Raw genomic sequence first — 13,230 nt, forward strand, 5'->3', positions numbered from 1 at the left:
TTGATCCAAAGGAAACGTGGTTGTCTGTTTGGTGCTGCAGTTCTTGGCCCGGTGGAATAAAAAAACTCTTAAGGGCTCTATAAAATATTATATGCCTTTTTTATTTATAAAATGAAGATTTTTTTTTCCCCTTTTTTCTGTGGCAGACATGAAGCACTGAAAAAAGTCATTTTGTTCTGCTCCTGTTAAAGGAGACAATGGTATATATTATAGACATAGGGTGGAAACCACTAATTTAGCGCTAAGGTGGTTAGTCTGAATGTCTCCAACGTGCTAAAATGAGCACTTGGCTGTATTGGACCTCCATCGAATACGGTTCTGCCGTTATCAGTGGAAAGGTATTCTGTCTCAGCTTTTCTTGATACAGGGGCGGGACAGTAAAGAGAACTGGACATGCGTATCTGCAGCTCCATGTAAAGCAGGACTTGCTGACTGGTCCCTGATCCAAACTGCTCACCTTCCGGCACCTTTATTAGCATTTGTTATAGAATAAGGACTAAAGAGGCAGATGATGGGAGCTGCCAGGCAGTTTCACAGTGAGGTTAGATAACATTAAATACACTGTTTAGCACAAATCAGTCTCAGTGACAGCTAGCATTCATTTAATGGCATCAAAAGGGCTGTCAGAATGGTCACATTTTCTCCCTCCTGATGCGTTGCTTATGTGTTAAATAACCAGGTTTTGTGTCTGAAAGCAGTACCAGCAAACTCGCTTCAAACACTTCACACATTAGATAGCATCAGTGTTGTCCATTCATCCACACAAGACGCTCTGAGAGGGAACCCAGCAGGTAAATCCTTTTATATGGTCTCACTTAATGGTCCTCATCCCTTCCAGACTCGGCCAGTGATGTCTGAAGAACCCTTGACAGCTCTTGTGGAGTATGTACCGGAGAGGGGCTCCACTTCTCTCCTCTTTTATTGTCTCCCCATCTCATCTCCTCATAGCGCCCCAGGCAATCTCTTAATTAGCCTCCTTAATTAGTTGGTTTCTGATTCTCTGCGCCAGGGTACGTTTTGATCACATTGTGGTGAAGAGATGCACTCCCTCTGATTTGTCTTGGTGGCTTATAGGGTGTGAGACACGGTTGTCTAATGGATAGATATATGTGAGCTGCAGATATCCCATTCCTGTACCTTGGAATTCACGCTTGTCATGTTTTTTTTGAGTGATTATCATTTCCAAAAGTGGCCCTGCCTGTGTGCCACTAAAGGGGGATTCCAATCGCTACATTTTCCACTTATGAATCGGAGAAAATACCCACATAAATAATCAATTTATTCACGCAGTTGCCCGAACACATTTTTTCCCATAGTCCGTCATATTGTGGCCAAATCGACTCTCATCTAGAGTGTTTTAAGTGTGCGCTGGCTTTGGGATAATTTCAGGTTTGGTGTGACTTGTAGGAAGACGTGCATTGCTTTTAATTTTATGGATTTTGATCTTTTGATGTTATTTGGCTTTGCATTTTGCAAAACAAATGTCTATGAGGTTGCAAAACTTAATGAATATCTTGTTTATCAGTTGGTCTTGTCATTTATTTTTAATTGATAAAAGTGTGGTGTTTGAAAATCTGAATATAAAATTAAATACACCATTCCCAAAGCCTGAGGTGAAGTTTTCAAATTTTTTATTTTTTAATTTCACCAAGGAGTCCAAAGCCTAACGGGATTCAGTTTTATATTAAAACAAATTTTCTTTTTTACTGAATACAACACCGGTAGAACCAGAGCTAAATATTGCCACATTATACTTAAGTCCTGTGTTTTTTACTTAAGACAATCATTAAATCTTTGACAGCAAATAACATTTTTATGGTCCTTATTGATATTTTATATTTCAATTATTTCAATATCGTGTCACGGTTTCTCGTCTTTTATCACTGCTAAACATGGAGCCATAACTCATTTGTGCGTGCACGTTTCTTCACGGTATGAGCAAAGTTCACTGTGCAGACTTTGCCTGTCAGGTTGTCTCTTTTTTCTTCTTCTTTTTTCAAATCCCATGCAAGTATTATACAACACAACAACAATAAGTTGGCTTTTTAGATAAAACTGAGAAGTTTTGGGGGTTTAATTATATTTGTCATCAGGGGAGAATACTAAACTCTGGGCCAGATAGCAGCGCTCATCACGGTTTGTGTGGCCGTTAACTGCCCAAATGCCAAAAAGATGTGCAGAAATGTTCAGTATTTTGAAGGGAGCAGATGGTGATTGTGGATACAGGCCAGTAAAAGGGTGACTGGGGTCTCAGTTCCCAAAGGTCATAAGGTCTCTGAACACAGTTCATCTTAAATTTTGCTTCATATGGCACACTTTATTGTAACTACACAAAAAACTATTATATGTATCTAAGGATTAGTATGCATGTTCATTTTTTAACATGTGGCTTTCCAGCAAAATTAGTTTTCCGAGCTATGCAATAACCCATTTGAAAATGTTCTTCTGTTGCCTGTAATTCTGTCCGGATCTGATTCTGCATATTTAATAAGCAGTTTGTTGAAATAATCAGTGCAGTCCAAGTTAACAATGAAATCAGTGCTGACCATTATGTCAAACTACAGCACAAACGGTAGGTGTAATTCCCGTCATATGTTGCAGATCAAGTTGCCTTAATGAACAGTTTTACTTGTTGAGCCAAGTGAGACGAACTTGACTACTACGGTGTTGATGGTATTAAATAAGAATGAAACTAGGTCCGTTGTGTTTTTGTTAAAAGAGAATCAGAAAAGATAAAACAAGCAAACCTGTTTTGAGGTATCACAATGTTAAAAAAATGAATGATGGACGTTTTAAAGCTACTTTGAAAGCGACAAACCTTCTGCTTACAAGGGCTGTAGGTGAATGCCAGGCCATTTTATTTTTCCCTCCTTAAGTTTTGCCTCATTTCTCTGCTTGACTCCTTCTCTGTTTACAGACATGCCCATTTTTGGCCAGTGTCCTGCACAGGATGAGTTCTACCTGGTGATGTGCAGCCACTGTGGTCATGTGGTGAAGCCACAAGCCTTCCAAGCACACTACGGTAAGTGTCACGCTTGTTGTTTGTATGTGCTCATTGCAAAGACTAAGTTGTACGCTCACTTAAGGTGATTTAACTTTATTTTACCAGCTGATGTGCATTAGTTAAGATGGTTCTGATCTACCAAAGGTGCTACTCACATGAACCATTGCCTTCAGAAAATAAACATAACTGATACTCACTGACATGAAAGCATAATTACAATGGTCCTAACAGAAACCTTCTTGAGGAACTTTCTTAATTTATTCTTTTTCATGTATAAACAAAGCAACCTTTTTATTTATTTATGTATTTTTTTGTATTTTCTCCCTCTTAAGTCTTGTCTCCAGTTTTTGACCACTGGTCTGCTTATTAATTGCATGTTTAATGCAGCTCTTGATGATGTTACACCACCTAATTTATACTTTTCAAAGCAAATCATCAAAATGAAACTGATGCACTGATGAGCTTAGCAAGATTTCCAAATTTAGCTTTAAATTCCCTAGACATTTTCATTAAATCACACCTACTGATGTGTCTGTGTCAATAAGTTTTATCACATGGACATGCAGTGCAACACATTCATAGTTTTCCGTCTAAACTAAAGCCATTTTTCCGAATGCATGAAAATTTCCCTCTGGCCCTCAGTAAAATGTTTTAAAGGCAGCAGGTGAGAGTATGAACAGCAGCAGCTAATCTTCCACAAGCATTAACTGCAAGTATGTCTGCTGTTAAGATTGGTTGCTCCATACTTTTTCTGCTGATCCCTATGTTGTTTTGTACTAGCTTGTGTGAGTGAAGCAGTGAAATCACTTTTTCCATTTAAAAAAGAAAAACAACTAAAAAAACCAAGCATAAATTTGGTGGCATTTGTAACTGAACAAAATAAAATGGAAAAAAATCTGAATGTGTTGCTTTAAATGTCAATTCATGGGACTTTCCTAATTTTATATGCAGTTGCTCCTTACATTTTCACTTGGGGGCACCAGTGTTAACCACTCGAAAAATGTCACCCGAAGCATTAATTCATGGTTGTCTCTATAAATCTGTATTTTGCATCTCTTTTCATAACAGCCGGTTTAGAGTGAATGCAGTAAGTTAATCGAATGAACGCCTCTGAAGTGGGATGCATCTTGTCTGAGATTAGTGCAAAGTTTTGTGCAACCATGCAGGTGTAATTTGGGCACCATTAGCTGCAGTTGGGCATCAGGCAAGTGCAGGCTAGTACTATCGCCGAGCTGCTTGTAGCCCTGAGCCAAAAACTTGTTTTTATTCCATGTGTTTCGTTTCACTTCTTGTTCTAGAGTATCTGTGTACAATATCATCGAAAGCAATTCAGATGATGCTCTTAAAGTGATTTGTGATGCCAGGTATGCTATGGAAAGGACGTATGGACCATATTGGACACTGAAGTGGCAGATTTTATTATTATTTCATATTTGATTTATTTTGTTGTTTTCTTTGGTGGAAATCATATAACCGAATCAGGGACGACTCAAGTATATGTGGTGGTTATGACAAAAAACTGTTTTGATTGCATGGCAACAAAAAGCAGCAACAAAAGGACATGTTTCAGTGAAAGACAAACTGCAGCGAGTGGGTAATAGTTGTCATCTTGGGTAAGAATAAGTGGATATAAAAGATGAATGGATGGCTTTATCCGTCGAGTTTTGATTTCCCACTTCCAAGGTACAGCGAGTGCAGTATTTCAGGTTTTGGGTACAGACCATAGGTGACGATAAAGATTAGCAGGCTAAATAATTCTGCTCTGATGTGGACGTGCGATATAACCACACACTGCAAATCTCACTGACTGAAACACTCTGTGACGTAGAGTAGCCCGAAACGAAGGGAAAGAGTGCAATAAAGGTTACTCGAGAGATTCGAATATTTGTTAAAAAAACCTTTCTGGATGACATCCCGCCTGTAACCTGTTCTGATGTTTGATTTTCTCATCCTGCAGTTGGGTTGAGTGATGTCAAACCTTGTGAAGGCCAGTGAGAAGTTGTGCAAGAGAATGATGACAAAAACAATTGAGTCAGATTCTCAGCTTTATTAGAGCTTCTCTACCACTTGTTTAACCTTTTTGTGTGATTTTATTTAGCCCAGCATTTGACTTTTTTACTTTTCAGTAAATATTTGACTTCCCTCAAGTCATCCACATAATGCACTGTTTTGACTTGCACAGCTCGTTTGTATGATAACGTTATGTCCATTACATTATGGATGAATGTGCGTATATGTGTTTCAGTGCATAAATATGATCTTCTTCTTATTTCATTTATATTTTTCGCGCTGGACTAGATTTTTGTCTGGACCTGCAGTGATTAAAATGACCCCGTTTCGTGCAGCGCATTTGCACTGGAAAAGCAAAGTTTGTTTTACTCTAATTTACAGACATTAACTCCAGGATGTGATATTAAGGATATATTAAGGCTTTATTAAAATATTACATTTTAATTAACATCAAATTTGAATATTGGGTTAAAGCATATGATCGGACAATCTACTATGAGATTTCAGTGTCAACATGTCACAAAGTTTGACAAATTGCAAAATCTGAATATATGCTTCAGTTCCATGCAGCTAGAACTTTTATTGTAGTGTAAAGGTTTTGTGTTGTCAGAGAGGCTTTGAGCTTTATGTGACGTAGAAAGTTTCTTACTGCATGATGTAGCCACACACGTCACTCGTCTGCTGATCTGGGTTTCTTGTTTCATAATCCTGCATGCGAAGCTTTATGTTGATTCATTCATTTTTTATCTGCAAATTATATGCTATACCCATCACATATCATTATGCTATATGTGATGAGCTAAATTCGTTTCATATTTACTTCAGGAAAGAGGCAGAAAAAGTGACTAAAGATTTTTCAAAAAGATTTCCGTTCACAAATCACTGAATTATTGAGCTGTGCATTTGCACAGGATTAAAATTATCCTATTACCATGGTGTTGGCTGAAATACAGTGGAATTTTTACTTTACAAATCAGACAGGGTGCATTCTCACTGGAGTAATATCACAGACGTCTTCTCTAATTATTACAAATTACCGCAAGTCCCCAGATCATTTTAGTTCAGGGTGAATAGGGCACAGTAGTCAATACTGTGCTCATGAGGATGAGCTGTCTGATCTCTGGTGTTCAAAGCAAGTTCAGAGCCACAACCGTTAAAATAAATAAACAATCTTTTCACTTCCAAATCTTTTTTAAAATGTATTTTTATTGTTTATGTGTGAGGGACAGTATTTCAAGTGAAACACTCCGTCTTGCTTATTGGACCAATTTTTAAATTCAGCTCTGAATTGTGACTGCGTATAATGTCTAGAGTCCTGCAGATTTTTAACTTGTAGTGAGGGAAGTCCCTGACCATAATTAAAACAGTATTACGTAATAATGTTCAGACAACACAGACTCCAATCTGGATGCAGGAAGAATACTGAGAAAAACAGCAAAGCAGACTGACTGGATAAAACTTTGTGCGCTTGATCCTCCTCTGATGCATCTCAAAGAAATGTCCTCCGAGAGGAGAATGACAGTTAATTACAAAACTGCATTTAGTTTAGAAAAAGCCTCAAGTAAGAAAGCAGCGAAATGCAGCCAGAAGGGAAACCATTACGCATCGTAGCGCCTCTCGTTGAGGTAATACCTCCAAATGTCCATAAATCCCCAGTTAGCAGGTGAGGGAGGAATTCTCTCTAATTTTGAAATGTAAATGTCATGTGTAATTTCTTTAAATGTGTTCTAAATGTATGTTGTTGTCACTGGATACAGTTCAGTAGCTTGTGTTGTATCTGAAGTGTGCCCGGAGTTATAGTTGTCAAGGTCACCCACCAGGGGGGGGTGCAACACTCAGCTCCTGCTGGAAATGTCACTGCAACTGTGTCAGAAGTACTTAATGTACTCCTTCCACATTGTTAAACAGCTTAAACTGTTACGAGCATGTCTGGAGCAGATTGTCGTGTATGTTGAATCTTCTCGATTAGTCTTAAAACCTGCCGGGGGTTTTTGAACGAGATGGACAAACATTAGAGGGGAAAAACCTTGTCAGCAAAGTAAAACAGCATCAACATTGTTGGAGGTTCCTGCAAGATTTTGGCAGAATAACATAAAGTTCAGACTATTGAGCTGTTAGCAAATATACTTGTAGTTGGAGACTGTAAAAAAATGTGACCAAAGATAAGAGCGCTGTAAACTGAGGGTCTATTGATGGCACATCAAAAGGCAACTACTCATTCAAACTGGGTGGTAACTCATGTCTAGAGCTGCAAGTTAATAAAGATACTAGAATTGTCCCTGTTTTTTAATCCACTAATTACATATGTCACCGGTTATGTTTAAAACTTAAAGCAGACAGACTGCAATTTTGAAAAATATAATCACATTCTGTGTAACAGCTTTATTTCATTTTCTTGTGGAAAATCTGAAAGTATAAACAGGATAAAGCCAACTTCCCATTTTGGATAGTGGTTTTGCAGTGATTTTCTTTTTGCTTCTTAGTTTACTACCATTTGTTTTTCATATGCAGTTGTGAGTCATCGTGTAAGCATTATGTTTAATAACTATGCTTTAATGATTTATTAGGTTACCCTGATCCATTTTCTTAAGTAATTTATGCTTCCTGAACTCAGGGCAAGTGATTCATACATTGTACTGGTAAACTCCAACAGTCCAATACCTCAAATTTCTCCTCCTGCAGTAATAAAGAAAAGGCACTAAAACTTTATATCAGGAAAACCTGAATCCAAAGAACGATTGAAAGTGCAGGGTGTTTTTCTCTTTTCATGATGCATGTTTTGAATTAAGTTATCAGAAAAGTTGTAAATACATCTTTTTTTTGACTAATCACTTAAGCTCGACATCAGAATTAATTTCTGCGAGCATCCTTCCACGCATGGCCACACAGAAAAGGTCTCTTGCTGTGTCCACCTCTTTGTTATTAAGACATGATATGGCGTCAACACAAGAGCAGAAGCACTGGTCATTTGAGTTGGAAGAAACTGATACAGAAAACAAAACCTAAACTGAGTGAAAACCAGTCCAAGTGGTGGTCAGTACAGCTCTTGAGGTGCTTACACGATGTTACTTTGTTGGTGCCCAATTCATGTCAAGTAAACAATAGTATAATTTCATTACTGAGCCATCATTTCCGATATATTGCAATGGAGAAATGTCAATTCTGTCATTCAGTCTGCCTCCGTCAAAGTGGACAAACAGTGCCACCAAGTGGCCACAGGTGATCATAGCCTGACATCTTGAAATACCTTATTGAATCTCCAAGTAATGTATTCCAGCAACTGTCCTTTGAATGAAGCATTGCATTTGATTACGACGACTTTTGCCAAATTGAAAGCAGCCACTCTTGCCCCCCATCTTGGCAGAGTGGGACGTGCAGCTGTACTACCTGAGCCACTCGTGGGGGTCGTAGACTCGTCTCATGCCACCGCCAGAGTGAAATCACAGCCAGCGTTCAAAAGTGACCAGAACATCCCCCAGAAAGCATGGCTACTGAGAAGTCGTCTGTGGTCACCACCTGCAGAAACACTCCTTTATTGGCCATGTCTTGCTAATTGCCTATCATTTCCACCTGGTGTCTACACATTTGCACAGCGTGGGAAATTGATTGTCAATCAGTGTTACTTCCTAAGTGGACAGTTTGATTTCACAGAAGTGTGATTGACTTGGAGTTGAGCTCTAATCGAGCTCTAATTGTAGCTCAGCTTCACTCCGAATGTGAACGTACTGATTGAGACAATCTTACTTGATGTGACCAGGGGGTTTTGAGCTCATCTGCCCTCTGTTAGGTGTCTGTGCTTCTCAGCTGTGCTTGATTCCACTAGTTTAATGGAATAAGTGATTGCAGATTTCTCAGTTTAATCTGATTTTCATTCATTCATTTAATTCATCTATTCATTTTCTGATTTAGTTTGAATTTGGCTTATTTGTGTTTTTCTTTTTAATAACTATAATCAACCATGTCTGGTTCGTAAAAAAATAAACAAAAAAAATATCCGTGCATCCCAACTCCTCACAGAACACACATAGGATTTAAATACCTTAAATTCAGAAAAAAAGTTAAACATGGTTTATAATCTATCTACATTTTTGGGGGGTTTTGTAGTTTTTTGATGTGAGTGGACGTTTTTTTTTTTTTTTTCTTTACCAGCTCCCGTGGCTATGGATTCCCTATAATTGCCAGCCAACTGCTTGAAATGTGAAAGAGGATATATTGGTTAATAGATTGCTTCTTTACTCCTCATCTTCTACCATTCCTCCCATCCTGTTGTTGCTCGCTTTGTGTGCTTGAATCTTGAGTAGGAGGGACAAAGATGAAAATAAAGGGGTCATGTCTCCAATTTGGAAAAGGCACAAGGGTTATGACTGGATAAGACAAAATGGTTAAGAAGTGAGGAAGGTTGGTAGTGAAAGGAGCACATTAAGGGAATGGGTATGCATATTTATATATATGTATGTGTGTGTGTGTATATATATATATATATATATATATATATATATATATATATATTTACTCATTGACCCACCACTCTCTAGGCCTCTCCAGTTCATATATGTCTTGTTCCAGTAGCCCATTTCACATCAGTGTACCCTGGCCCCAACAACTGATACAGGCCGTGTTAATCCGGATACAGATATCGGCTTTCTTTACACTTGGCATGTCTATTTTGTCTCTCAGCCATGGTTCTGTAGCGGCGGTATGTGACTGTAGTCTTGCCCTGGCCCTGACACAAACACCCGCCAGTGGTGGGATTTGAACTGGGGTCTCGCGTAGCAAAGTTAGAGACATTGCCACTACGGTGGGGATTGACGTTGCAATCCCAAGCAAAAGCAAAATCAAGAGGAAGACGTGTCTATAGCAGTGACGTGCGGTCAGGGGAGGCAGGAGAGGCCGTGCCTCACCCGTCATCAGGGAGAGAAAAAATGTAAAAGGAAAAAAATGATTAAATGGTTATATTTATCCAGTAATTTGCACTATAAAGTTATTTTCCATCTACCTTCACCAGTTTTAGGTGATTTTTTTTTTTTAAATCCTTTTTTTTTTTAAATTCAAAATCACTTATTGTGCTTTTTTTGTGTGCTACGGTTTGTACGTGTTTAGAAAGCTGATATGAAAATTTTAACATAACTGCTGCCAATCAAATAGTGAATAAGCTTCTCTGTAGAGTTCCTGTTTGTAAATCGGATTGTGATGAAGTCAGTGCTTCGCCAGCCTTCGCCGGTCTATACATATGCATGTACGTTTGCATGTGTATGAATGTGTCTGTATATAGCTGTTCAAGGGTTTTCTTTAGTTGCATTCTCAATGCAGTTAATGAACTCCAAACTAAATCAATGCTGAAGTCTGTTTTTGGACACAGGGGTTATATAACTGCTGTGCAGGCCCATGTGTGTACCTTTCATTTAAAAACCACGGATCACTTAAATTAAACAATTATGATTTCGGGTGTGTGCTATTTTGTGATATATTTTTTTCTTTGTCTTTCTTCTTGCAACTTTCTACAGCTCTAAACTTCTGCTGTATTGCCTTTTATCACTTTGCTCAGTAGCTGTTGTATGAAACTCGGGCAGGAAATGAAGCTCTCGACCCGCTGGTCGGTTCTATTTCAAGCTGTGCAGGAATGAATCACAAATGCTGCTTATTTGTTGCTGAGAAGAGCTGCTCACTACTGTTAGGAGATGTGCATGTCTGTGTTTCTTGATGTACTGCTACAGAGTCCTGTCCTAGTTTTTAGTACACCTGCAACGTCAGGGAGCAACGTAGGGATTCAGTGTTTTTCTCAAGTACATCCCACTTTAACATGTAGGACTGAAGATCAAACCAGTGACCTTGGTTGGTGGACAGCCTTCTCTGTCCCACTGAGCCATGACTGCACCACTTGCATCCTGGACAAGACACCACCCTATCATAAAGCCATTTGATGAATATTTCCTGTAAAACAAAAAAAAGACAAAGCGTGGACTTCTGAAATAGAAAATACTTAGGAATTCTGTTCATGCTCTTGCCGGTTGCAGTGTTTAATCCAGATAATGTTATTCTCATTGCTAGGGCTGAGGATCGATTCAAATATCAAGAATCGATTCGATTCCGATTCTGAAGATTCAGAATCGATTATCACACTTTGATTCGATTCATTCCGATATTGATTTGGGTTACTGTTAATAAAACGTTTTTTTCAGCTGTTGCATAAATTATATGACTGTCTAGTTATGCAACATATTACTACTAGTATTATATTGAGATTAAACAGCAAGTATTGGCAGCTAATGATGCTGTAAGGACCAATCAGCTCCCAGAATGCTGATAGAACTGCTTTCAGAAACATCGTGTGGGGTAGAATTATCAAACAGATCCAGGGAGGAAACAGAGACGGATGAAATCGGTTTTAGTTTTTCCCCATTTATGAGAATTTGGTTTTTAACATTTATGCAAATGTAACCCCAAGACAGTATATAAAGCAAAGAAATATAGACAATTTATGCAATTATAACTAAAAACTTTAATGTTTTCATACCTTTAAACATATTTAAAGGCAAAAACATGGCACCAGTTATTCTCGTGTCCAACAAAATATTCCTTTTTTGGGCATAAACAAAAAAGTACCAAAAGTTGTAATGTAATGATGGAAAAAAAAAAAAAACATTATTTTTTTTTTTTAATCGATCTTTAGACATATGAATCGATTTTTAGGAATTAATATGAGAATCGATTTAAAATCGGAGAATCGATCTTTTCAACACAGGCCTACTCATTGCATCAATGTCATGTTTTAACAGCAGCCTCTTTTCCACTGTCTCCACAGAGAGAAGACATAGTTCAGCCAGCAAGCAAACCATAGCGTCGCCCTTCTCTGTAATGAGCAGAAACCGAAGCAGCGGCAGCGGGCTTGGGCCCGGGCTGGGCTCGGGGACGGCGGCTGGAGTGACGAGTGGAGCCACCGCTGGCCGACCGTCTGCTGCAGGCTCCAGTTTATCCTCCTCTACATCTTCCTCCAATCCAAAACTCCTCAAATCAGCCAAAGAGAAACTACAAGGCGTTCAGCGAAGACCCCCTTTTGCCCCATTCAGGGTTCTACAACCAGACAAAATGTAAGTTTCATTCTGCAACGTGATGTTAAACATGATATTCACCAAGGCTAGTGCTGAATGGTCTACTTGATAAATGAATGAAAAGATTTTTCACAGACTACAAAAAATAATATTAACAGCTTATGGGTTCACAATTGAGCATCAGAGGTCTGTTAGAAATGGTGAAATAATTCAGGTGGTCTTATTAGGAAACTGATTTCATTATCTGAAAATAATAGGTTTAGAAGGCAGAAAAGGAATAATGTGAGATTTTCGATGTATCCTCAGCCTGTGCAGCAACAAACTAAATACAAACCTAAATGCAGGAAAAGAGTGCCCCTCAGGGAAAGGGATTCATTTTTCACCATCTAAAATAACTAAACTAAAAATTTTATCATTGTGTGGCGTTGCAAACCAACGTTACGTTACTTTTTAATGATTAGATATGGTGACGTGTCAGTGCGCTCACCGGATTGATTTAAACCTGGCAGATACATGTGCTTGTTGTTATTATATATGCATTTGCTGTAATCAAAACCTGGAAGTAAGTTAAGGAAAAGAGCAATTCACCTGTTTTTTTTGTCTCTTTTTTATTATTATTATTGTTATTATAAACTCAGGCCTGTGATAAATGATGGAACATATGAGATTATGTTTTGTCCTGTCAGCTTTCCATACATCTGCTGCATCTGTCTGTTACTGTGTGCTTCTCACCGGCTCATCGTTTCTAACTCTCAGCTTGCACCTTGCTCCCCTCTTCATCTCTTTAACCCTCTCTTCCAGCCTCACCCCAGCTGTTAAGGTGGAGAAGATGCATCTGAAGGTGGATTCGTCAGCTAAGTTGGCGCAGGCTCCATCTGCCCCCACCACCACCTCATCCTCTTCTTCTACATCCTCCTCTAGCACCACTGTGAGCTCCAATGCGACCGCCATCATGACCACCTCGTCATCATCATCCTCATCAGCCCTTAAAGCAGGCCTTAACTGTCCCTCCATACCAAAGCCTCCATTGCTGGCCCCAGGTCAGATTCCCAATGGCAAGGGCCTCCTCTCAGACAAGAAGCTGGACAGCAGCAGCAGCAGTAGCAGACGCCACTTTAACAAGAAAGTGTCAGGTCAGTCGGATGGGGAATGGAGGCAATTTAGGGT

General features: G+C 38.9%; 1 protein-coding gene across 1 annotated transcript in view; it reads left to right on the forward strand.

Annotated features, from left to right (window-relative positions):
• Window positions 1–13,230, forward strand: part of LOC133448889 (ataxin-7) — a 44,356-nt gene that overhangs the window by 18,212 nt on the left and 12,914 nt on the right. Inside the window, 3 exon segments of the mRNA XM_061727844.1 lie at window positions 2,918–3,022; window positions 11,817–12,102; window positions 12,865–13,196. Coding sequence (XP_061583828.1) covers window positions 2,918–3,022; window positions 11,817–12,102; window positions 12,865–13,196 — 723 coding nt within the window.

Source organism: Cololabis saira, chromosome 8 (assembly GCF_033807715.1).
Source record: "Cololabis saira isolate AMF1-May2022 chromosome 8, fColSai1.1, whole genome shotgun sequence".
In the NCBI taxonomy this organism is placed as follows: Eukaryota; Metazoa; Chordata; class Actinopteri; order Beloniformes; family Belonidae; genus Cololabis; species Cololabis saira.